This window comes from Hyla sarda, chromosome 10, assembly GCF_029499605.1.
Source record: "Hyla sarda isolate aHylSar1 chromosome 10, aHylSar1.hap1, whole genome shotgun sequence".
In the NCBI taxonomy this organism is placed as follows: Eukaryota; Metazoa; Chordata; class Amphibia; order Anura; family Hylidae; genus Hyla; species Hyla sarda.
Genome location: NC_079198.1, coordinates 136,471,200 through 136,497,225, shown reverse-complemented (window position 1 = coordinate 136,497,225; position 26,026 = coordinate 136,471,200). Strand labels below are relative to the sequence as shown.

The following is a 26,026-nucleotide window of genomic DNA, read 5'->3' as shown; positions in this document are numbered from 1 at the left end:
AAAAAAGGCAAACCACAGACGGAGGAGCAGTATTATAATACCAAAAGGACAGGGAGAGCAAAGCCCCACGCGTTCCGTCACTCCCAGGTGACTTCCTCAGGGGTATGTCGTACCCCTGAGGAAGTCACCTGTGAGAGACGGAACGCGTGGGGCTTTGCTCTCCCTGCCCTTTTGGTATTATAATACTGCTCCTCCGTCTGTGGTTTGCCTTTTTTGCACTTATATTGTATTATTGCCTGATTTGTATTATATATATATTTATCTGATGACTTTCTGTTATTTCGCACATACCACTTTGGAGCATTAGTTATATTTCTATATTGATATCAGGGCAGGGTAGGGGTTGGGGGGTCATGTCCCCTTACCCAGTGATGTTTTTAGGCTCACTTGGGAGCCTTTTTAAATGTTTTTAGATGTATGTGTCTCCTATTATGGTTTCTACTAATAAAGTTCCTTGTATTTATACTCATTTTTGGGTGTGCACTGTCTGCAGCTTGCTTTTTCTTGATATAGATAATTCCCCAACCATTGAGGCACGCATCTGATTCTAGAATTAGATCATGTTTTGGAATTGATGATGGCTTTGCCATTCCATTCCTCCATAGCAGTTCTTCTTTGGCTTCTGAAGACAGACAAACTTCTTCTAAGTATCCTAGACCTTCTCTCAGATGACGGAGCCCTGTAATGTAATTGGGCTGGAAAGTTAGCTTGGATGGAGGCGGACAAGAGACCCACAATTCAAGCTATAAAGCGAAGAGAAGTTTTGTCCTTGTTGAGGATGGGCCGAATTTCTTTCCGAATGGTCTTCAACTTCTTTGAAGGAAGACTGAGAAGGGCAGTATGGGTGTGTACAGAAAATTTGAGAAACTTCACCTCCTTCAAGGGAATTAGAATAGATTTCTCATAATTGATTATGAATCTGAGAATGGATAAAAGAGATAAAGTCCATTCCATGTATGGGGAGACCAAATGACGAGAAGCGGCCATGATGAGAATGTCATCTAACTAAATTATTAGACGAAGTACCCTGGATCGTAGAAAAGCTACTACAGGTTTCATTAGCTTCGTGAAACACCATGGGGCAGAGGAGAGACCGAAAGGGAAACAAGTAAATTACCATTTTTGCTTGTTCCAAATTAATTGGAGGTAAGCTTGAGAGACAGGATGAATAGGGACTGTAAGATATGTGTAATTGAGGTCGATTTTTATCAACTAGTCTTCACTCAATTAGACATCTCTCAGTAGATGCATACCCTCCATCTTGAAATGACGGTATATTTCAAGTTTAAGACTGGTCTGTGACTGCCGTCTTTCTTTTTCACTAGAAAGAGATTGCTTACAAAACCTGAAGAGTTTAGAGGTACTTGAGTGATAGCGTTTTTTGCATATAGATCTCTGATCTCTGATTGTACCAACATTTGGTCTGTTTTGGAATTTTTTTTAGATTTGGTAAGAGATTCTGAAAAGGATTGGATAGGAATTCTATCTGGTAACCCAGTACAGTGTTGACAATCCACTGGTCGGAGGAGATCATTTCCCAATTGTGGTAAAAATGTATGATCCTTCCACCCACTGGAAATTGGAAAGAAGGATCATGAAGACTTGCCTGAAGAAGGTCTTGATCAGTTAGCAACTCTTTGACCTCTTGCCCTCCAGGGCCATCCTCGGTAGGGAAAGAATGGTTGGGGTTGAGGGACGGGGACACTGTAGGATTGCCTATCATGTTGAGAGGGGCCTCGATACTTCGATCTGAACTGTGGGGCTCAGCTGGGAAAACAGCCCCAGTTTTTCCCAGCCTTCCCAAAAATGTTATTTGAGAAGACCTTTTTTAGTGAGGCCTGCGCCTTACCCAAAGACGAAAAGAGGCCAACGTATTTGGATATCTCTTTTACGAAATTGTCCCCAAAAAGGAGACCCTCAGTAGGTGTGGAGGATTCCGAAGTGGCCAGCTGGGCCAATTGAGGATCTAATTTCATTAAATTTGCCCGTCTCCGTTCAATAGAGATGGATTCATTTGCATTGCCTAAAAGGCATATAGTTCTTTGAGATGAACCCTTTAGGGTGTTAACATCAATAGGAGTGCCCGACACAGAGGCCTCTTCAGATTGTTCTAAAATTTTTGTAAGGGGACCCAGGAGGTCAAGGACCTTATCCTGAAATGTCCTGAAAGCACGATCTATACCCTTCTTAGGGTTTTTCCCAGATTTTTGAAGATACTTGATTAAAATGGGATGAAGTTCAGGAGTTGCTGCATCATTAGCGGGAAGAGTAGGCCTAGGGCACTCCGCTCTTAGCTCATTACGGGACTTTTTATCAAGTTTTGAAATACCCCATGTGCGGATGTCAAGTGCTCTGCTGGTGCACTACAATGCTCAGAAGAGAGTCACATTTGGCTTTTGGAAAGTAAAATTAGCTGAAATGGTTTTTGGGGGGCATGTCGCATTTAGGAAGCCCCTATAGTGCCAGAACAGCAAAAATAAAAATAAATACCCACATGGCATACTATTTTGGAAACTACACCCCTCAAGGAATGTAACAAGGGGTACAGTGGGCCTTAACACCCACAGGTGTTTGACGATTTTTCGTTAAAGTCGGATGTGTAAATAAATTTTTTTTATTTTCACTAAAATGCTGGTTTCTCCCCAAATTTTACATTTTTACAAGGGGTAATAGGAGAAAATGCCCCCCAAAACTTGTAACCCCATGGAAATACCCCATGTGTGGATGCAAAGTGCTTTGCAGGCGCACTACAATGTTTAGAAGAAAAGGAGCGCCATTGGGCTTTTGGAGAGAGAATTTGTTTGGAATGGGATCGGGGACCAAGTGAAAGCCCCCATGGTGCCAGAACAGTGTACCCCCCACATGTGACCCCATTTTGGAAACTACACCCTCACAGAATGTAATAAGGGGGTGCAGTAAGCATTTACACCCCACTGGCGTTTGACAGATTTTTGGAACAATGGGCTTGCAAATGAAAAATTTAATTTTTTATTTTCACGAACCACTGTTCCAAAAATCTGTCAGACACCTGTGGGGTGTAAATGCTCACTGCACCCCTTATTACATTACTTGAGGGGTGTAGTTTCCAAAATGGGATCAATAGCAATGGGACCAATAGCTCCCACCTCACTCTTATCCCTTCTGGACAGCCCCAATCCTCCTTATTTTCCGGGTCACCGGAATTGACCGGCAATTTGCGGCGATCACTGACATGGGGGGCCTTCCCAGACGTTGGCATGGAATGCCTGCCAAACGATTTCAGCAGGCATCCCGTTCCGTTCACCACCCAGTTACCGGCTGTGAACGGAAACGCTGAGGGCGTACTGGTACACCCTTGGTCCTTAAAGGGGTACTCCGGTGATCTGACATTTTATCCCCATATAGTGCCTGAATGACACAGCATGGAGGTGGCTGGAGCATGAGGAGACCATATAGTGGCTGAATGACACAGTGTGGAAGTGGCAGCAGCATGAAGAGACCATAAAGTGGCTGAATGACCCAGCCTGGAGGTGGCAACAGCCTGACGAGACCATAGGGCCTCAATATTGAAAAGATTAAAGATATTTTTTAACATTTAAATTGAAGATTTCAAATAGATGAACCTAAAAAGTTTTATTTAATGTGCCAGCAGCATGAGGAGACCACATGGCGGTACAGTTACACAGCCTGGAGGTGGCGGAAGCATGAGGAGACCATATAGTGGCTGAATGACACAGCCTGTAGTTGGCGGCAGCAAGAGCAGACCATATAGTGGCTGAATGACACAGCCTAGAGTTGACAGCAACATGAGGAGACCATATAGTGGCTGAATGACACATCCTGGAGTTGGCGGCAGCATGAGGAGACCATATAGGGGCTGAATGACACAGCCTGGAGGTGGTGGATGCATGAGGAGACCATATAGTTGCAGAATGAGACAGCCTGGAGGTGGCAGCAGCATGAGGAGAACTTTTGGTGGCAGAATGAGACAGCCTGGAGGTGGTATCAGCAGCATCAGGAATCCTGAAAGTGACCAGGTGACATAGAGGGGCGGTGGGTGGCAATACCAGTACCCGGTGATGAAGGTGGGGGGAAAAAGAACTTGGCATCAGATGTGTGGCATCAGGCCGGTGGCAGGATCAGAATAGTAGCTGAGGCAATTAGGCAGAAGAAAACGGTCTCTTTTGTAAAAGTGATAGTGTTCACAAGTATTGAGGATATGCATTATGTAAAACTTATTTTTTTATTAATATTCTTAGGATAAAATATAAGTACCCCAAATTTTTTTGAAATCAAACAAAAGGAAAGGTGGCCAAAAAACACCATGTGCCACCTACACCACCAAGTACTGATGTGATGCAAAGACCTCTAAAAAGTGGAAGGGAACAACATATAGTCCATTGTAACCGGTGGGGGTAAAAACTTCCCCTCTAAGGCCCTACGCTCGCATTATTAATTGCCTTCTTGGCAAGTGTACTCGCCCTAAAATGGGCAGCCCCACACAGGAACCTCTCCCTATTTCCACCTAAAAACCCTGTGAAATGGCAGTGCTTGTAGGTGGAAATAGGGAGAGGTTCCTGTGTGGGGCCGCCCTTTTTAGGGCGAGTAACACTTGCCAAGAAGGGAATTAATAATGCGAGCATTACAGGGGAAATTTTTATCCCCCACCGGTTACAGTTGTTACGCCGAGCGCTCCGGGTCCCCGCTCCTCCCCGGAGCGCTCGCTTCACTCCCCCCGCTGCAGCGCTCCGGTCACGTCCTCTGACCCGGGGCGCTGCGATTCCGCTGCCAGCCGGGATGCGATTCGCGATGCGGGTAGCGCCCGCTCGCGATGCGCACCCCGGCTCCCCTACCTGACTCGCTCTCCGTCTGTTCTGTCCCGGCGCGCGCGGCCCCGCTCCCTAGGGCGCGCGCGCGCCGGGTCTCTGCGATTTAAAGGGCCACTGCGCCGCTGATTGGCGCAGTGGTTCCAATTAGTGTGTTCACCTGTGCACTTCCCTATATCACCTCACTTCCCCTGCACTCCCTTGCCGGATCTTGTTGCCATTGTGCCAGTGAAAGCGTTCCTTGTGTGTTCCTAGCCTGTGTTCCAGACCTTCTGCCGTTGCCCCTGACTACGATCCTTGCTGCCTGCCCCGACCTTCTGCTACGTCCGACCTTGCTTCTGCCTACTCCCTTGTACCGCGCCTATCTTCAGCAGCCAGAGAGGTGAGCCGTTGCTAGTGGATACGACCTGGTCACTACCGCCGCAGCAAGACCATCCCGCTTTGCGGCGGGCTCTGGTGAAAACCAGTAGTGGCTTAGAACCGGTCCACTAGCACGGTCCACGCCAATCCCTCTCTGGCACAGAGGATCCACTACCTGCCAGCCGGCATCGTGACAGTAGATCCGGCCATGGATCCCGCTGAAGTTCCTCTGCCAGTTGTCGCTGACCTCACCACGGTGGTCGCCCAGCAGTCACAACAGATAGCGCAACAAGGCCAACAGCTGTCTCAACTGACCGTTATGCTACAACAGTTACTACCACAGCTTCAGCAGTCATCTCCTCCGCCAGCTCCTGCACCTCCTCCGCAGCGAGTGGCCGCTCCTGGGATACGCTTATCCTTGCCGGATAAATTTGATGGGGACTCTAAGTTTTGCCGTGGCTTTCTCTCCCAATGTTCCCTGCATCTGGAGATGATGTCGGACCTGTTTCCCACTGAAAGGTCTAAGGTGGCTTTCGTAGTCAGCCTTCTGTCCGGAAAAGCCCTGTCATGGGCCACACCGCTCTGGGACCGCAATGACCCCGTCACTGCCTCTGTACACTCCTTCTTCTCGGAAATCCGAAGTGTCTTTGAGGAACCTGCCCGAGCCTCTTCTGCTGAGACTGCCCTGTTGAACCTGGTCCAGGGTAATTCTTCCGTTGGCGAGTATGCCGTACAATTCCGTACTCTTGCTTCAGAATTGTCCTGGAATAATGAGGCCCTCTGCGCGACCTTCAAAAAAGGCCTATCCAGCAACATTAAAGATGTTCTGGCCGCACGAGAAATTCCTGCTAATCTACATGAACTTATTCACCTAGCCACTCGCATTGACATGCGTTTTTCCGAAAGGCGTCAGGAACTCCGCCAAGATATGGACTCTGTTCGCACGAGGCGTTTCTTCTCCTCGGCTCCTCTCTCCTCTGGTCCCCTGCAATCTGTTCCTGTGCCTCCCGCCGTGGAGGCTATGCAGGTCGACCGGTCTCGCCTGACACCTCAAGAGAGGACACGACGCCGTATGGAGAACCTCTGCCTGTACTGTGCTAGTACCGAACACTTCCTGAGGGATTGTCCTATCCGTCCTCCCCGCCTGGAAAGACGTACGCTGACTCCGCACAAAGGTGAGACAGTCCTTGATGTCTACTCTGCTTCTCCACGTCTTACTGTGCCTGTGCGGATGTCTGCCTCTGCCTTCTCCTTCTCTACAGTGGCCTTCTTGGACTCTGGATCTGCAGGAAATTTTATTTTGGCCTCTCTCGTCAACAGGTTCAACATCCCCGTGACCAGTCTCGCCAGACCCCTCTACATCAATTGTGTAAATAATGAAAGATTGGACTGTACCATACGTTTCCGCACGGAGCCCCTTCTTATGAGCATCGGATCTCATCATGAGAGGATTGAACTTTTGGTCCTCCCCAATTGCACCTCGGAAATTCTCCTTGGACTTCCCTGGCTTCAACTTCATTCCCCAACCCTGGATTGGTCCACTGGGGAGATCAAGAGTTGGGGGTCCTCTTGTTCCAAGAACTGTCTAAAACCGGTTCCCAGTAACCCTTGCCGTAACTCTGTGGTTCCTCCAGTAACCGGTCTCCCTAAGGCCTATATGGACTTCGCGGATGTTTTCTGCAAAAAACAAGCTGAGATTCTACCTCCTCACAGGCCTTATGATTGCCCTATCGACCTCCTCCCGGGCACTACTCCACCCCGGGGCAGAATTTATCCTCTCTCTGCCCCAGAGACTCTTGCCATGTCCGAATACGTCCAGGAGAATCTTAAAAAGGGCTTTATCCGTAAATCCTCCTCTCCTGCCGGAGCCGGATTTTTCTTTGTGTCCAAAAAAGATGGCTCCCTACGTCCTTGCATTGACTACCGCGGTCTTAATAAAATCACGGTTAAGAACCGCTACCCCTTACCCCTCATCTCTGAACTCTTTGATCGCCTCCAAGGTGCCCACATCTTTACTAAATTGGACTTAAGAGGCGCCTATAACCTCATCCGCATCAGAGAGGGGGACGAGTGGAAAACGGCATTTAACACCAGAGATGGACACTTTGAGTATCTGGTCATGCCCTTTGGCCTGTGCAACGCCCCTGCCGTCTTCCAAGACTTTGTCAATGAAATTTTTCGTGATCTGTTATACTCTTGTGTTGTTGTATATCTGGACGATATCCTAATTTTTTCTGCCAATCTAGAAGAACACCGCCAGCATGTCCGTATGGTTCTTCAGAGACTTCGTGACAACCAACTCTATGCCAAAATTGAGAAATGTCTGTTTGAATGCCAATCTCTTCCTTTTCTAGGATATTTGGTCTCTGGCCAGGGACTACAGATGGATCCAGACAAACTTTCTGCCGTCTTAGATTGGCCACGCCCCTCCGGACTCCGTGCTATCCAACGCTTTTTGGGGTTCGCCAATTATTACAGGCAATTTATTCCACATTTTTCTACCATTGTGGCTCCTATCGTGGCTTTAACCAAAAAAAATGCTGATCCCAAGTCCTGGCCTCCTCAAGCAGAAGACGCCTTTAAACGACTCAAGTCTGCCTTTTCTTCGGCTCCCGTCCTCTCCAGACCTGACCCTTCCAAACCCTTCCTATTGGAGGTTGATGCCTCCTCAGTGGGAGCTGGAGCTGTTCTTCTACAAAAAAATTCTTCCGGGCATGCTGTCACTTGTGGTTTTTTCTCTAGGACCTTCTCTCCAGCGGAGAGGAACTACTCCATCGGGGATCGAGAGCTTCTAGCCATTAAATTAGCACTTGAGGAATGGAGGCATCTGTTGGAGGGATCAAGTTCTCCTGTTATTATCTACACCGACCACAAGAACCTCTCCTACCTCCAGTCTGCCCAACGGCTGAATCCTCGCCAGGCCCGGTGGTCTCTGTTCTTTGCCCGATTTAATTTTGAGATTCACTTTCGTCCTGCCGATAAGAACATTAGGGCCGATGCTCTCTCTCGTTCCTCGGATGCCTCAGAAGTTGAACTCTCTCCGCAACACATCATTCCACCTGACTGCCTGATCTCCACTTCTCCTGCCTCCATCAGGCAGACTCCTCCAGGAAAGACCTTTGTTTCTCCTCGCCAACGCCTCGGAATCCTCAAATGGGGTCACTCCTCCCATCTCGCAGGTCATGCGGGTATCAAGAAATCTGTGCAACTCATCTCCCGCTTCTATTGGTGGCCGACTCTGGAGACGGATGTTGTGGACTTTGTGCGAGCCTGCACTATCTGTGCCCGGGATAAGACTCCTCGCCAGAAGCCCGCTGGTTTTCTTCATCCTCTGCCTGTCCCCGAACAGCCTTGGTCTCTGATTGGTATGGATTTTATTACTGATTTACCCCCTTCCCGTGGCAACACTGTTATTTGGGTGGTCGTTGATCGATTCTCCAAAATGGCACATTTCATCCCTCTTCCTGGTCTTCCTTCTGCGCCTCAGTTGGCTAAACAATTTTTTGTACACATTTTTCGTCTTCACGGGTTGCCTACGCAGATTGTCTCGGATAGAGGCGTCCAATTCGTGTCTAAATTCTGGAGGGCTCTCTGTAAACAACTCAAGATTAAATTAAATTTTTCTTCTGCATATCATCCCCAGTCCAATGGACAAGTAGAAAGAATTAACCAGATCTTGGGTGATTATTTGCGACATTTTGTTTCCTCCCGCCAGGATGACTGGGCAGATCTCCTCCCATGGGCCGAATTCTCGTATAACTTCAGGGTCTCTGAGTCTTCCTCCAAATCCCCATTTTTCGTGGTGTACGGCCGTCACCCTCTTCCCCCCCTCCCTACTCCCTTGCCCTCTGGTCTGCCCGCTGTGGATGAAATTTCTCGTGACCTTTCCATCATATGGAGAGAGACCCAAAATTCTCTCTTACAGGCTTCATCACGCATGAAGAAGTTCGCGGATAAGAAAAGAAGAGCCCCTCCCGTTTTTTCCCCTGGAGACAAGGTATGGCTCTCCGCTAAATATGTCCGCTTCCGTGTCCCTAGCTACAAGTTGGGACCACGCTATCTTGGTCCTTTCAAAATTTTGTGTCAAATTAATCCTGTCTCTTATAAACTTCTTCTTCCTCCTTCTCTTCGTATCCCTAATGCCTTTCACGTCTCTCTTCTCAAACCACTCATCCTCAACCGTTTTTCTCCCAAATCTGTTCCTCCCACTCCTGTTTCCGGCTCCTCGGACATCTTCTCGGTCAAAGAAATCTTAGCTGCCAAAAAGGTCAGAGGGAAAAATTTTTTTTTAGTGGACTGGGAGGGTTGTGGTCCTGAAGAGAGATCCTGGGAACCTGAGGACAACATCCTAGACAAAAGTCTGCTCCTCAGGTTCTCAGGCTCTAAGAAGAGGGGGAGACCCAAGGGGGGGGGTACTGTTACGCCGAGCGCTCCGGGTCCCCGCTCCTCCCCGGAGCGCTCGCTTCACTCCCCCCGCTGCAGCGCTCCGGTCACGTCCTCTGACCCGGGGCGCTGCGATTCCGCTGCCAGCCGGGATGCGATTCGCGATGCGGGTAGCGCCCGCTCGCGATGCGCACCCCGGCTCCCCTACCTGACTCGCTCTCCGTCTGTTCTGTCCCGGCGCGCGCGGCCCCGCTCCCTAGGGCGCGCGCGCGCCGGGTCTCTGCGATTTAAAGGGCCACTGCGCCGCTGATTGGCGCAGTGGTTCCAATTAGTGTGTTCACCTGTGCACTTCCCTATATCACCTCACTTCCCCTGCACTCCCTTGCCGGATCTTGTTGCCATTGTGCCAGTGAAAGCGTTCCTTGTGTGTTCCTAGCCTGTGTTCCAGACCTTCTGCCGTTGCCCCTGACTACGATCCTTGCTGCCTGCCCCGACCTTCTGCTACGTCCGACCTTGCTTCTGCCTACTCCCTTGTACCGCGCCTATCTTCAGCAGCCAGAGAGGTGAGCCGTTGCTAGTGGATACGACCTGGTCACTACCGCCGCAGCAAGACCATCCCGCTTTGCGGCGGGCTCTGGTGAAAACCAGTAGTGGCTTAGAACCGGTCCACTAGCACGGTCCACGCCAATCCCTCTCTGGCACAGAGGATCCACTACCTGCCAGCCGGCATCGTGACAACAGTGGACCATATGTTGTTCCCTTCCACCTTTTAGAGGTCTTTGTATCACATCAATACTTGGTGGTGTAGATGGCACATTGTGTTTTTGCACACCTTTCCTTTTGTTTGATTTCAAAAGAATTTGGGGTACATATATATTTTATCCTAAGAAAAGTTAAGTTTTAGCTAATGCATATCCTGAATACTTACTTGTGATCTGACATGGAGGAATGTCTGTAACTGGGGAGCAGCACCTTAAATCTGTTTGGCACTATCCATTTTTGTGAAGTGTTGGTGTGGCAGCATGGTCAATCTACTCTGATGCATCAGGCATTGGTGGGTGGAAATCCTGGCTGATCCATGCCTGATTCATCCTCACTAAGGTCAGTCTCTCCACATTTTCTGTGGACAGACGAGTTCTCCTTGGGGTGACTATGGCCCCCGCCGCACTAAACACCGGCTCTGATGGCACACTACTGGCCGAGCTTTTACAGGGCAAACTCTGCTAGTTGCGGCCACAAATCAAGTTTGGCTGCCCAAAAGTCCAGCGGATCTTCAAGGTGTGTTGGCATGGGCATGTCAAGGTATGCCACCACCTACTGGTTTAGGTCCTGCTCCAGGTCTTCCTGCTGCTGATGAGTTGCTTCACTATGCGGGTGAAGAAAGGTACTCATCAGCGACTGTAGATTCAGGCTGGTTCTGCTCCTGCCACCCCACCTCTCCCCAGCAGCCATTGCAGTGGAAGGTGAGCGCAGTGGGCCCCACGAGTCAACCTGCGAGAGGATGGACGATGGCGCAGATTGGCATCGGCCAACTGACTACGTAGGATGTCTCTGTAGTAGGTCAGTTTGTCCTCCCTCTCAGTAGGTGTAAAAAAAAGGCCCCCATTTTGTAGCGGTAGTGAGAGTCCAATAAGGTGGAGAGCCAGAAGTCATCCCGCTGCCGAATGGCGACAATTCAGCGGTCACTACGCAAGCAAGTGAGCATGCATTGTGCCATTTGTGCAAGTGACTCGGAGGAACTCTCTGCCTTCATCTCCACTGCATACTGCCACGGTGTGTCTGGGTCCTCTGTCTCACCTTCCTCATAACCCTCTGGCTGCTCCCTCTCCTCCGGTCCAACATATGGAGGGTGGAATTCGAATGTGTGGAAATGTCGCAAATCAGACTATGTTGGGGGATACCGTTCTGATGCTGTAGCTCAAGGAGGGTGCGCTTTGCGGTGTACGAGTGGCTGAAGTGCATACAAATTTTCCTTCCCATTGTTAGAATGTCTTGCAGATGGGGGGAAAACTTCAGGAACCACTTGACAACCAGTTTGAACATGTGTGCCATGCAGGGCGCATGGCTCAGGATTCCTTGTCGCAGCACAGACAAGATGTTCTTCCCATTGTCAGTCACCATGGTTCCCATTTCCAGTTTTCGTGGAGTAAGCCATGATTCGATTTCTTGATGACTGACTTTTAGCAGTTCCTCCCCTGTGTGACTCCATTCGCCAAGGCAAACCATGTGAAGAACAGTGTGACACCACCATGCCCGGCACACATGGTACGATGAAGGGCCACTGAGATTTATACGTGCAGTGGAGGCTGAGGACATGGTGGAGGATGAGGAGACAGAGTCGCAACGGCCTGAGAGCGTGGAGGCGAAAGCGGCACAACCTGTCCAAGCTGCTATTGTGGCTATGCAGGAACTACATTCACCCAGTGGGCCATAAATGACATGTATTGTCCCTGACTGTAGTTACAACTCCACACGTCGGCACTGCCTTGCACTTTGGTACACACCGACAGGCTCAAGGACTGGCCCACCTTCTGTTCCACTAATTTTTGCAGGGCTGGTCCTGCCTTCTTCGCAAAGAAATGACGGCTTAGGACTCTTCACCTCGGCTCGGCACAAGCCATCAAATCTCTGAAAGGTGCAGAGTCCACCACTTGAAAAGGGAGGGACTTCAGCACCAGCCACTTGGACAGGAGCACATTCAGCTTCTGCGCCTTTGGATGAGTGGGCACATACTGTTGTCTCTTGGACATGGCTTTGCCGATAGATTGCTGGCGGAATGACTGACTTGAAGTAGGAGGAGCAGGAGCATCTGGAGCGACAGAAGATAGGTATGACACACAGCTCCCTTCGGCTGAGGTGATGGAGCCTTGGCTGGCTGAAAAAGGGAGCGGCGTGGCACTGGGTGATGCAGCAGGCTGGACCACCCCATCGGAGCCACGGTTCTCCCAGGCCGCTTTATGGTGATGCTGCATATGTTGAAGCCGGGCCGTGGTGCCAACATTGGGATCCTGGCCACGCTTCACCTTCTGCCGACACAACTTGCATGTGGCCAGGTTAACATCCTCTGGATGCTTGATGAAAAACTGCCACACCTCCGAGTAGCTGATTTTCCAACCAACAGTCTGCACTAATTGACTGCTACTTCCGCCAACTCCGGGAACTGTTTCACTAACTACCCCGGGCACTTTTGGCTTCAGACTTTCCACTTCTGCCACCATGCTGACTGCCAACCATTCTACCACCTTGCTGGCTCAGCTGCTGCCTCACGGGCAACCTGCAACCCTCTTCTCCTGATGATGATGAAGCCCCTTCTGCACGCAGCTCCCAAGTGCGATCGTCTTCATCATCATCGAGTTGTGTCTGCATGTCACTGATGTCCTCCTCAGGTTCCTGAACAGTGTCTGCTTCAGGAGCCTGAACACTGGCAACACCACATCCCACGCCACTCTCCTAATCACTACTTGCCCGCCTCGCGGAGGACGCAGGGCATGTCTCCTCCCCTTCTTGGCTGGGCAGTAGCTGCTGACTGTCCTCTAATAGATCGTCCTCACTGAATAGTGGAGCTAAACCCTACAGCATAAGATACTTCTGTAGGGGAGGGAACAGCATAGGACAGAGGCAGTGGGAAGACAGGGACTGCACCCGGGCCATGACAGCTGAGGGTTGTGTCTGAGGAACCCACCGACGGTTGACTGGGGGTGTCAGATGTCACTTGTGATGAAGTGGATGACCGTGTTAACCAATCGATGACGGTACATGGGTTGCTGGTCGAGACACGACCCCTAGCTGATACTGGGAGCTCAGGCCTCTCGCTGCGACTCCTGCTGCCACTCACCCCTAGTCTGCTGCGACCTCTGCCTGATGAATTTAGGCCTCTGACACTCCTCTGTGCACGTCCTGGCACTTCTGTGCTTGACATACTTAGTGCGTATATGAGGGGAGTACAATATGCTTCAAACAGTATTTGTCTACAATACCAGCAGTTGTGTACTTTTGGCTGGCCTTTCACAGTATCTAGGCCCTTAAGACTTCAACATGAACAAAATGGTACGCCACTTCGATGTACGCACAGGTTACACTTAATAGCGAACAATATTCTTTTAGTGCTCTGCTCACCCTAACTGGCTGGCTACTATTAGATTTTCAGTTGTTGTACACACCAGTGCTGCAGCACACAATCGCTGTGTACTACACCCAAAATTGCACTTTCTCTCTCAATCTCACTCCCTTCCCTATCAGTGCTTCTAGGCTGGATTTGGGCTTGAGGTGAATCGCTGCTGTAAAAAAGCTTTTCTGTGCAACACACTGCTGTCTGTCCCTCTCTCTCTGCAATAGAATGCTGATGTGACTAGGAGGTGAATCGCTGCTGTAAAAATGCTTTTCTGTACAACACACACTGCTGTATGTCCCTTTCTCTGTGATGTGACTGGCTGCAAGATGGCTGCCGATTATATAGGGCTGTGACATCACACGGCTGGCTGGCTTCAGATAGGCTGCATGCTGCATGTGATTCTGGGTCCAGCCTTCCCTCCTTCCCAGGATTCCTTGCCCCATGTCCTCACATGTGGATCCGCCATTTTAGATGCCGGGCCCCTGGAGCCTGGACCGCACTAAATAGAGTTTAATGAAGCGATTTGCGCGATCGAATCGCGACAATATTCGCATTTATTGCGAATGGACTTTTTTCCTGAAATTCGTAAGGAATTCGGATTCGTCAGATTCGATTCGCTCATACCTAAGAAACACGGTCCATTACATCCAGGACCACAATACCTGTGCAGCCCTAGTCAGTATGGATCAGGAGAAGGCGTTTGACCATGTCTATCACAAATTCATGGGCAGGGTTTTGCACAAGCTGGGTCTGTGGAAGATGTTTTGCTCGTATGTTAATGTTATGTATCTTGACATTTGCAGCACGGTGCTGGTGAACGGCTGGAAGACTGACCCCTTTCCTATCCTTTTTGAGGTCAAACAAGGCTGCCCTCTTTCACCATTTCTTTTTGTTTGTGTTACCGAGCTCTTCGCAGAGTCTATCCAGTGAAGTTAAGTGCGCGCTCTACATGCACAACTTGACCGTCTTCTGCGCTGATCGACGTTCGGTGACTGCACTCATCCAGATGTGCGAGGACTTCGGCAGAACTTCAGGGGAAAAGGTCAACTGCGGGAAGTTGAAAGCTATGATCTTCGAGGAATGGCACCTGGCTTCTTCTGCCCCCTACCCCTTCACAGACTTAAACCAGACTTCATCCAAATTTCAGACTCTGGTTCAGGAAGGAAGGCGCGGCCCTCAAGTCCTGGCTAAGATGAACTCAAAGATTGCACTTTGGAGTGCCAGACAGCTCTCTATTGAGGGCAAATCCTGGACAGTCTGGACGTCGATGAAGAAGAGAACTAACACCCCTTTAATTCCCCACCTCCCCACATGTTTGCTGAGTAGTTTGGCCCTGTGATCCGTCCCTTCCTACCCCCCATAGATCCCACACCCCTCCCCGATCACAGATTGTAATGTGTTTTTTTTTTTTCAACTTTGTTTCTTCGATAATGAGTGATGGAACGTAATGTTAGTGTAGCATGTGGTACAGTGTACAGCATAGGGAACCTGCTATGTATGGTTGTGATTTATTGTATGACTTGTAATGACGACTCAAAGCTCTTTCAAGAAACTTGGACATGGGGGAGAGTTTGGAATCTGAATGATTGTTTCTGTGCACAGGTGTCTTTTATACAGGTACCAATCTGAGATAAGTGTTTTTTTTAAACAGAGTGCTCCTAATCTCAGCTACTTACCTATATAAAAGACACCTGGGAGCCAGAAATCTTTACTGATTAATATGGGATTAAATACATACATTCAATCAATCAATCAATCAATCTATACATTATATGAAATTTATTTTTCTGGATTTTTGCGTTATTTTCTTTTGTCTCTCACTGTTCAAATAAAACGACCATTAAAATTATAGACTGATAATTTTTTTTTGCAAATGTACAAAATCAATTACTTTTTTCCTTCCCTGTATTTCCTACTGGCTAAGTTGTATCATATATAATATTTGCTGGTTATAGAATCTTCATCTTATTACTGTGTTTTCGCACCACTTGCAGCCGTCACATGAGCCCCAGGGGTTTGTGCTTATTGCAGTCAATGTGACTTACACACAAGAGCATCACACACCTCCTACTGGTTTATTCTTAACATACTGTGTATATATATATACACCTCCTATTGGTTTATTTCTAATATATATATATATATATATATATATATATGTATGGAAACGTAGAGATACAGACTCACAGCCTACTCCTGCTTCTACAGGGTACAAGATGGATCGTGGTGACCACAAGCTTTATCATGTCCACGGCTTTGACTCAAGGACACTTCTTGACACTTACCTGTCTGACAAGGAAGATATGCCATTTATAGAAGATGCTTTGAAACTTCCCATGAAAAAGATTCACTCTACTTTTATTCAGGGTTTGTATATTTTAATTTGATACAATTCTAAAGCAACTTATCTATATACCAGCTGTACATATATAATTATATGCAGTATATACCCAGGTTATACCAGCATGGTCCATATCACTATATACAGGAGATATATAACTTATACCAGCTGTACATATATATTATATACAGTATATACCAGGTTATACCAGCATGGTCCATATCACTATATACAGGAGATATATAACTTATACCAGCTGTTCATATATTATATACAGTACATACCCAGGTTATACCAGCATGGTCCATATCACTATATACAGGAGATATATAACTTATACCAGCTGTACATATATAATTATATACAGTATATACCAGGTTATACCAGTGTGGTCCATATTACTATATACAGGAGATATATAACTTATACCAGCTGTGCAAATATACTATATACAGTATATACCAGGTTATACCAGCATGGTCCATATCACTATATACAGGAGATATATAACTTATACCAGCTGTACATATATAATTATATACAGTATATACCCAGGATATACCAGCATGGTCCATATCACAATATACAGGATATATATAACTTATACCAGCTGTACATATATATTATATACAGTATATACCAGGTTATACCAGCATGGTCCATATCACTATATACAGGAGATATATAACTTATACCAGCTGTACATATATAATTATATACAGTATATACCAGGTTATACCAGCATGGTCCATATCACTATATACAGGAGATATATAACTTATACCAGCTGTACATATATAATTATATACAGGAGATACCGGTAACATGTATAATCAGTAGAGTACATTCAGACCACATTAATACTGTCCAACATATACGTTTTATAAAAATTGTACATGACAATAGATGCTAAAACCAGATACAATCGTATACCATATAGCATAATCCATTCCACATTGACTTACCTTATAGAAAAACTATCGTAATATATCCAATATTTTTTGTGTACAGAATAGTGTGGTTGATTAACGTTTTTGTATACAGAAAAAAATAAACGGACTGTAACAGAAACAGTGAAACAGAGACAAAAACCTCTTTAACCCCTTAAAGACTGGGTAATTTTATATTTGCTGTTGTTTTTCCTTTGTCTTAGAATATCCATAACCATTTTTTTTTTTTTTTACCAATTTGTGGGATAAACGACACTTTTTAATGGTGCGGAGATTAAAAATCAGAGCAATGCGGCAACTTTTGGAGGATTTTATTTTTATATTTTTTAGCTACTGTTCATATGTTACCGTTCTACTGTGGTTCAGTACAATAACAGCAAAACCTAATTTATAGAGTTTTTATTGCTTTAATAAAAAATAAAAAAAGGCTTTTTTATTGCTTTGTATGGCTATGTTTTGTCCCTATATATTTCTTTCTCTATGGAGCTGTATGAAGGCTAATTTTTGTGAGCTGTAGTTTTTATTTATACTATTTTAGGGCAAATCGATTTTTTTCATTTGTGTTAAATTAGGAGAATAAAACACAACAATCCACAGGATAAAACCTGATTAAAGGGGTGCTCAGCATGTAGAACAAACTGTTCCAAACGCTGGAGCCTGGGCCAGGAGCTTGTGATGTCATAGCCCTGCCCCCTTATGGTGTTACGCCCCGCCCCCTCAATGCAAGTCTATGGGAGGGGACATGACAGCTATCACGCTCCCTCCCATAGACTTGCATAGAGGGGGCAGGGTGTGACATCTTGAGGGGGCGGGGCTATTACATCACGAGCTCCTGGCACCGGCTCCAGCGTTTGGAACAGTTTGTTCCAAACGCTGAGCAGCGGAATACCCCTTTGACACCACACATTTACTCACACAGTGTAGGTTACACTTTGCTGCAGACTAGGGATGGTGTAAAGTAATAGGTTCTAGAACATTGCAGGAGGTTGGGCACAATATTGGGTTGGACAGAATATTTGGCTGTCCATAAATACCTTTCTTTGCTGGAAGCTCATTTTAGAACATTTGCTCATTTGGGGCACAAGGCCAAGACCCATAAAACCCTTTATTATGAATTCCCAACCCTCAAACCAATTTTTTATTGAGCTTATTAATAAAACTGAAGCTAGTAAACTGGTAAACTCTGTGTCCTGTAATACACATAGATCCGTTATATCCTGGGCATACACCCTAGGTGTGTACGGTTATTCAGTGGCCTGCAGTACGTCTGGATTATGGGATACACACAGAGCTGCTAAATAAAATCACAACACTAATGTTAGGATTTTATGGGAATTCAAATAGAGAAAAAACAGACATGGTCGCACATCCGCAACATGCACCTTGATCTAATGCTACTTACCCGCTACTTACAGGTGACTGTGACGTGGCTAGCGGGCCTGCTCTTCATGATCATAAAGTACACTAATGACCTGTTAATTTAATAAATGTTGCTGAGAAGCATTAGACACTGTGCATGTTGTGGATGTGCGACCATGTCTGTTTTTTCTATTTGAATTCACATAGTGTTATGATTTTACTCTTCAACTTTGCTGCCTCTGCATCCAGAGGACTAGCATCTCTTTTGCAGCCTTTGAGGGAAAGGACCAGCAGTCACCCTAGTCTGTTAGTATAACCGGACCTTGTAGCTTCTCATGATACCTGCACAGGCCCCTGGTGGGGACAAGTACTTGAGGCTGCCACACTGTGTCTCTGTTCAGTCCTGCATCCACTGATAGGAAACTGTAGCTCAGCTTTAGTGAGTACTGTAACTCTAAGCAAGACACAGATTGCAGTTTATTAAACATTTAATGAGACATTTGTCTTTCTCTTTCAGGTCATATTACAGGGGACAATTTGATTGATATCAGCGCCGGCTGCTTTATTCACCATCTTTATCCCATTGTTGATTTTTTCAAAGAGATCACTTTACTGCGAGTGTCTGAGAGATGTGTCATGGAGCTGAATAAATGGCACAACACACGTACCGGAGCCTTCGATTTTGCCCACACAGCACAAATGCTTACCGAGATCTCAGGAAACAGGTTGAGTATTTATTCAGATGGAATTGGTGGATTAAAAAAACATGAAGTATTTGCCATTATTAATCTAATGTCAATAGTGTCCCAGATTTATCGATCTGCACAAGACAAGAATTTGTCTGCTGTATCCATAACAACCAATCAGAGCTCAGCTTTAACTTCTCAAATTGCTCTGGTAAAATGGACCCTGAGCTCTGATTGGTGGTTATTGGAAAGCAAATGCATTTCTGCCTCATGAACATTGATAAATCTAGGCCATTGGGTCAAATGTTTGATTCATTGATGTATATGGCAATAAGAACATGTTCAATCAATGTTAAAAGCAATGATAGTTGGGTGGTGGTTGTGGTGGGGGCATTACATATTTTGCCCTAGGGCGCAGAAGCATTGATTGTCTCTCCTTGTCTCTCCTTCTCCCCCAACTTCACTCTCTTATTTGTGCCAGAAAGGAGAATTGTTATGATGGACATCACTGATTTAGGGGGGGGGGTGTCTGTAGAAATTTTTGCCCACTCACCCAGAAGAGCATTTGTGAGGTCAGACACTGGTGTTGAAGGAGAGGACTTGGCTCACAATCGCCATTCTGGTTAATTTCAACAATGTTTAATGGGATTGAGGTCAGTCAAGTTTTTCAACACCAAACTCACCCAGCCATGCCTTTATGGATCTTGCTTTATGCACTGGGACACAGTCATGCTGGCCAAAAAATACAAAGCAGAGGCGCGTCCTGTGGAGGATCACATGTGCTAATGCCGGACAAAGATGGGGATACAGATGGTCTCTTACCCGCTCCGGTTGTGTACCGACGTACACAACAATGGTCAGCACGTGTGGAAGCAAAGATTATTGTGTTTGTCTGCAGCCTTCCCATAAAAGCTTGTATGATCCACTGAACCTCGTAAAGAGTAGGGATTCTCAGGTGCTGACAGGAACAAAGAGGCTTCAGGTAGGTAGGTTCAGGTATAAAAAGCTTTATTCAGCCAAGATGCAACGCGTTTCACTGCGCATGCGCAGAATTGTTCAAAATGTGTTTGTTAGCTAAAGCATTAGGATTTATCTAAACTGGAACTATGAAGCCAATGTGAACCCCTGAAAAATCACCTCATAGCATTATCCCTTGTCCACCACATCTGCTGGCATGATGCAGTCAGGCAGGTAAAATTCTCCTGGCATTCCCCAAACCCAGACTCGTCAGAAAGAGAAGTGTGATCTGCTCCAGAGTCCAGTGGCGGCAGCCAAACACCAATCTATCCAATGCATGACATTGTGCTTGGTGATGTAAGGCTTTAATATAGCTGCTCGGCCTTGAACAACCATGCCATGATGCCCCTGGTGAGGCACAGGTTTTGACATCATCGCTGATGTGTTCACGGGATTGCTACTCCAGCACATCTGACAGATTGGAGCAGAAAGCCTGTTTACTATATACCACATTATTCTGAAAGGGGCTGAGGAGCAATACATATAGTGTATGTCTATCCAATTAGTTTGAACATGAGCAGGGACTCCTGTCTTTGACAGAAGTCCCTGCTCTAGTACATACTTTTCATGGTGCCTACACTAACAGCATTGGGCTCCATGGAAAGTGCATTCACGAGCAAGGACTTCTGTTAAAAGCAGATGTCCCAACAAGTGCCCAGAGGTCAGCAAAAATACTCTATGGATCACCAGCTACACTACTCAGTACACTTAATGAACTAGGTGCCCTGTACCCAGCGAATGTAGTAGACATCTCTAAACAGACCTTCAAATCCTCATCTAATCAGTGGCTGATGTACAGTGGATCCTCCCAAAATGTCTTTCAGGAGGTTCAATCATCCTTTGGAGTCAGTACCAAGAGTAGAACAACAGAAACCAGACAAACAATTTAAAGGGCATGCAGGATTGTATCCAGAAACAAGACCAAGATAAGGAACAACTGTAGGGTTAATGGTTAAAAGTTCATAAAAGAAGCAGTAAACCAAGATCTCATGGTGGTCTAACCTTTTAATAGGCCCCCAGGCCTGATTCCATCTTCTTGCCATGCCCTAGCAATCTGATACACTGCTTGACACTGATACATTGTCTGGTGCAGATCCTGGGGGGCGGAGCATGACACAGAACTTCTGTTATTAGTATTGTGCTATTACCAACCCCCATGGACCTTGACTGAACTTAATACTACTGTATGCACATGTTCTCCCTACATAAATTGGAGACGGAAAAAAAAAAGAAGGGGGGGGGGGGGGGTTATATACGAGCGCTACTGCTGATAGGGAAAAGGATTCAGGACGCCACTGTAGCACAGGGCAGTTTATTGAGTTTCAAAGCAATACGACAACGCGACCACGCCACCTAAGCACAACACAGGCTACAGGACAACAGACATTAACTGTTTTGTGGACCTGAGGAAGGCTCATGCTAGTGATGAAATGCGTTGTCCTATTGCTTTGAATCTCAATAAACTGTCCTGTGCTACAGTGGCGTCCTGAATTCTTTTCCCTATCAGCAGTAGCGCTCGTATATAACCCCCTTTTTTCTTTTTGTTCTTTTCCATCTCCACTATTTCCATCCCCATTGTGGTCATGGATAGAGGTATCAAGCTGCACAACTGCCCCGACCGCCCCCTCTTCACCCTCCCTCAAGGTAATGTGCTGTTGTCGTTGATAACCTCAGCGTGACACCACGTCCCTTTGGGTGCAGTGGTCATCCACCTTCCTATACACGAGAGAGCGCCCCCACCTTTTTGCACTTCCTTCTTACGTCTACATAAATTGGGGAATAAATAAAAAATGTCTAACAGAAAAACTGTCTCAGTTGCTCAAAGGAACCAATCACAGCTCAGCGATAACTTTACCAGAGCAGTTTAAGCAAAGAAAGTTAACCCCTGATTGGTTGATATAAGAAACTAAGACAGTTTTTCTCTTAGACAATTTGTATTTATTCCCCCCCGAAGTTTTTTTCTCAGGATGCAGGTCTTCACTATACTCTCCTGATCCCTGATCCTCACAACGTGCACTTACCTCCACATTTTGGCCATAATTCCATTGCAAATAGACAATGGCCATCACCATTTAGGACCCACCCCATTGTACTTTACTAATTGACTCTTATTGTATTTTTGGATCAGTGATCAGAGTCAGGATCCAGACATAAAGCTGAAGGCTACTATGAAGCCCATCTTGTTATGTGACCTTAATAAAGAAAATCTTACCGATCCCGAGATCTTACCCCAAGTGGAATGTGTGATCACCGTATGCCTCCTGGACTACACCAGTAAAGATGAAGGTGACTATAAGAGGAATCTGAAGAAGATTGTGAAGCTGCTGAAGCCTGGAGGACACCTGATATTATTTGGGGTTTTAAACACGACATATTGTATAGTGGGGGAGGAGAAGTTCCATGCCTTTAAGTATGATGAGAAGTTTGTGAAGGAAGCTCTTATTGGCGAAGGTCTTTCTATTGATTATTGTGAGGTCAATGACAGGAAGGGAAAGAGCGAGCTTTCCGATTATGAAGCCATCATATTCATAGCCGCTCACAAGGGCAAGTAGATCTAGGAAAAATATTCTTCCCGCTAATGTGCTTAAATGGGCACTGTCATTAAAACTCATTTTTGCTATTGCACTCTTATGTCTCATGGTAAATAAAAAATCTTTCTAATGTACGTTGTTTAAAAAAAAAATAATGAAGTTTTCTATGTTTTATTTGTGTTTAAAAAAGGTGTCTCCCTACTTGTCCAGAGCACATTTCCCCCCATCTCTTGCACAGACTTTGGACTCCTGCTGGCCTGGCAGAAGTTCAAAATCAGGAAATGCAGTCTGGAGTGCTGAAGGGGGGGGGGGTGCAGCCTTAGCCAGTCATAGCTCATCTCACACTGATCTGCTCTGGGCTATGTGTAGAAGAGTGAGGGAGGAAGTTCTCCCCTGTATGGCTTCAGATGATGTCACGCCTGCTGGGGAACACCCCTTCCCAGTCTGTGAATCTGACTGAGACTGAGCAGAAAATACATAGCAATATCAAGGTGGAAAACTAAAAAATAATAAAAATAAAGGCAGGGGGTGGTTTATAATGATGGGGAAGTGACCTGGGAGGATTAGAAAATGTAACTAGAACATGACAGGTACTCTTTAACCGCAAAGAGATATTCCAGTGTTTATAAACATGTTCACTATCCCTTTAACTTTTTAAAATAGTAAAATCGGACTATGACTTGAAAATGTTGTGTTTTTTTTTACTTCAAAGTTGCAGCACAGTCAAGCATTTCCCCTGACTAACAATATAGTATTGATCATGTAGTCCTAGACTAGAAAGCTTATATATGTTCCTGTACTATATCTATACTAAACATGTACTTTATGTAGCTTGGAGCATGGATCAGACTTCTGTCACTTCTACTGTATTAGACAAAACCTACTAAACATGAATTTACACTGATATATACACTTATCCTTATCCTGCAGTACTAGGCACAACCACATGTAAATAGGCTGCGCTCTATATGATCCAAAAATTGTTGACTTCCTTATCAACACCCAAGAATATGAGAATGGGAATCCGCCCTCCTTCCATACTCAAACATACCCCAGTGGGACGTGAGACCCTTTTGGACTTGAGACTCATCATGGTATCAGTGTCTGAATCTATCAGGATGCATCTTTAGGCTCTATTCACATCTTATGCCAACATTTTGGCATCCATTGGCATGGTATATAGGCAGAGGGTTGCGCTTTCCTTTACAGTGGGTTCTGCAATAAATTGTATGTCACCTGGTATATGTCATTCTGACCATTGGACAATGTCTGGAGTATGTCACTGCATGGTCATCGAGTGGTATACATTGAAGGTATATGTTGTAGGTATAAATGCAGGAACCCTTCCAATTTGTATCTTCTACATATACCCCAAACAAGATATGAACAAAGGCTAGTCCTGGATTCATCCATGAAGAAGCTGCGGTATCTTAGTTTGTCATCAGTTTGATGCCCAATTGTAATAGAACTGGACGCGAACTCTAGAAGATGAATAGATTGCACTCACCCGTAAATAACTTGCTTGAAGAACTTTATTCAGTAAAAGCAAACATAGTACAGCTGGTAAATTCAGTGGAACAATCTCGTGGCACCGGACTGTTTCCAAGTGCACTTTTTTTAAAGAAAATTTTGCTGAAATTGTTTTTGGGGGGCATGTCGTATTTAGAAAGCCCCTGTGGTGCCAGAACAGCAAAAAATAAATAAAAAAAAAAGCCCAACATGGCACACTATTTGGAAAACAACACCCGTCAAGGAATGTAACAAGGCGTACAGTGAGCCTTTACACCCCATAGATGTTTGACAAATTTCTGCTAAAGTTGGACGTGAAAATGAAAAATTTTATTTTTTTTTCACTAAAATGCTGGTGTTACCCCAAATTTTTCATTTTCACAAGGGGTAATAGGAGAAAAAGCCTCCCAAAATGTTTAACCCCATTTCTTCTGAGTATGCAAATACCCCATATGTGGGTGTAAAGTGTTCTGCGGGCGAACTACAATGCTCAGAAGAGAAAGAGCGCCATTGGGCATTTGGAGAGAGAATTTGTTTGCAAGTCGGGGGCCATGTGCGTTTACAAAGCCCCCATGGTGCCAGAACAGTGGACCCTCCCACATGTGACCCTATTTCGGAAACTAAACCCCTCACAGAATTTAATAAGGGGTGCAGTGAGTATTTACATCCCACTGGCGTATGACAGATCTTTGGAACAGTGGGCTGTGCAAATGAAAAATCTAATTTTTCATTTTCATGTACCACTGTTCCAAAAAAAATCTGTCAGACACCTGTGGGGCGTAAATGCTCACTACACCCCTTGTTACATTTCTTGAGGAGTGTAGTTTCCAAAATGGGGTCACATGTGGGGGTCCTCTGTTCTGGCACCATGGGGGCTTTGTAAACGCACATGGCCCCCGACTTCCGTTACAAACAAATTTTCTCTCTAAAAGTCCAATGTCGCTCCTTCTCTTCTGAGCATTGTAGTGCGCCCCCAGAACACTTTACATCCACATATGGGGCATTTATATACTCAGAAGAAATGGTGTTACAAATTTTGTGGGTCTTTTTTCCTATTACCCCTAGTGAAAATGAAAAATTTGGGGTAACACCAGCATTTTAGTGAAAAAAAATCGAATTTTTCATTTTCACCCCCACAGCAGGCATGCCACCTCACTCCTGCTGCTAAAGAGTGATAGGTGCCGTGTCGGATGGCACCTTTCACCCTATTTTCTGGGACCCCGGTCCATGAATTGACCCGGAATCGCCGCAAATCGCCGATCTGGATTTACCCTCAGGATCCCCCCCCCCCCCCAGGGGTTTACATGGGGTGCTTGCTGAATGATTTCAGCAGGCCTCCCGGTCTGGTCCCCGCACGGCATACGGAGGGGACCGGAATTCCCACGGATGTACAGGTACGCCCTGGGTCCTTAAGGGGTTAATGACCACCAATACACCTTTTTAAGCAGGTCATAAAGGGTACAAATTCTAGCCTGCCATGTTTTCATAGGGCAGCACAGTCACCCACTGTAACTACCAGAAGCCGGAAAATCAGTCTTCCTCCGCTCCTGCTAGATTAACCCCTTACATAAAGGAAATTTATGTGGACCATTCATCAGCTTCCTGGCAACATGATCACCAGCGCTGATGACACCCATCAGCGCTGGTGATCATGTTGCCAGGAAGCTGATGAATGGTCCACATAAATTTCCTTTATGTAAGGGGTTAATCTAGCAGGAGCGGAGGAAGACTGATTTTCCGGCTTCTGGTAGTTACAGTGGGTGACTGTGCTGCCCTATGAAAACATGGCAGGCTAGAATTTGGCAGCAAGGGGCCTTGTGAAGGCCCTCAGGACTGCCATGTGTGTCAGGGAACCTGGTGTTCTGCTAAAATAAATATTAAAGTAATAATAATTAAAAAAATAAATAAATACCCAAACCCCCTAAAATAAATTTCTTTTTACACACTGACTGGATTCATACATAGGAAAATTAG

At 46.0% G+C, this 26,026-nt stretch overlaps 2 protein-coding genes across 6 annotated transcripts in view; one reads left to right on the top strand and one right to left on the bottom strand.

The window, feature by feature from the left end:
- Positions 1–26,026, bottom strand: part of LOC130294516 (nicotinamide N-methyltransferase-like) — a 58,425-nt gene that overhangs the window by 16,874 nt on the left and 15,525 nt on the right. The window contains exon 1 of one of the 5 annotated variants that reach the window (XM_056544435.1): positions 22,242–22,374. The exons of 3 other annotated variants lie outside the window; for them this stretch is intronic. The gene's annotated coding sequence lies outside the window, so the exon portion shown is untranslated. Of the gene's footprint in view, positions 1–22,241; positions 22,375–26,026 lie in introns of those variants that run through there. One more of the 5 variants, XM_056544436.1, reaches the window with a different exon arrangement.
- Positions 18,842–22,564, top strand: LOC130294515 (indolethylamine N-methyltransferase-like). Its single transcript, XM_056544434.1, has 2 exons — positions 18,842–19,034; positions 22,141–22,564. Exons 1-2 carry the CDS (start codon positions 18,946–18,948, stop codon positions 22,562–22,564), a joined length of 513 nt encoding a protein of 170 aa, XP_056400409.1. The 5' UTR covers positions 18,842–18,945.

Excerpts from the sequence above, each read along its gene's own strand:
- LOC130294515 (XM_056544434.1), top strand. The coding sequence starts at position 18,946 with ATGGAGCTGAATAAATGGCACAACACACGTACCGGAGCCTTCGATTTT. Across the intron at positions 19,035-22,140 it reads ACCGAGATCTCAGGAAACAG|TGATCAGAGTCAGGATCCAG; the intron begins GTTGAGTATTTA and ends TTTTTGGATCAG.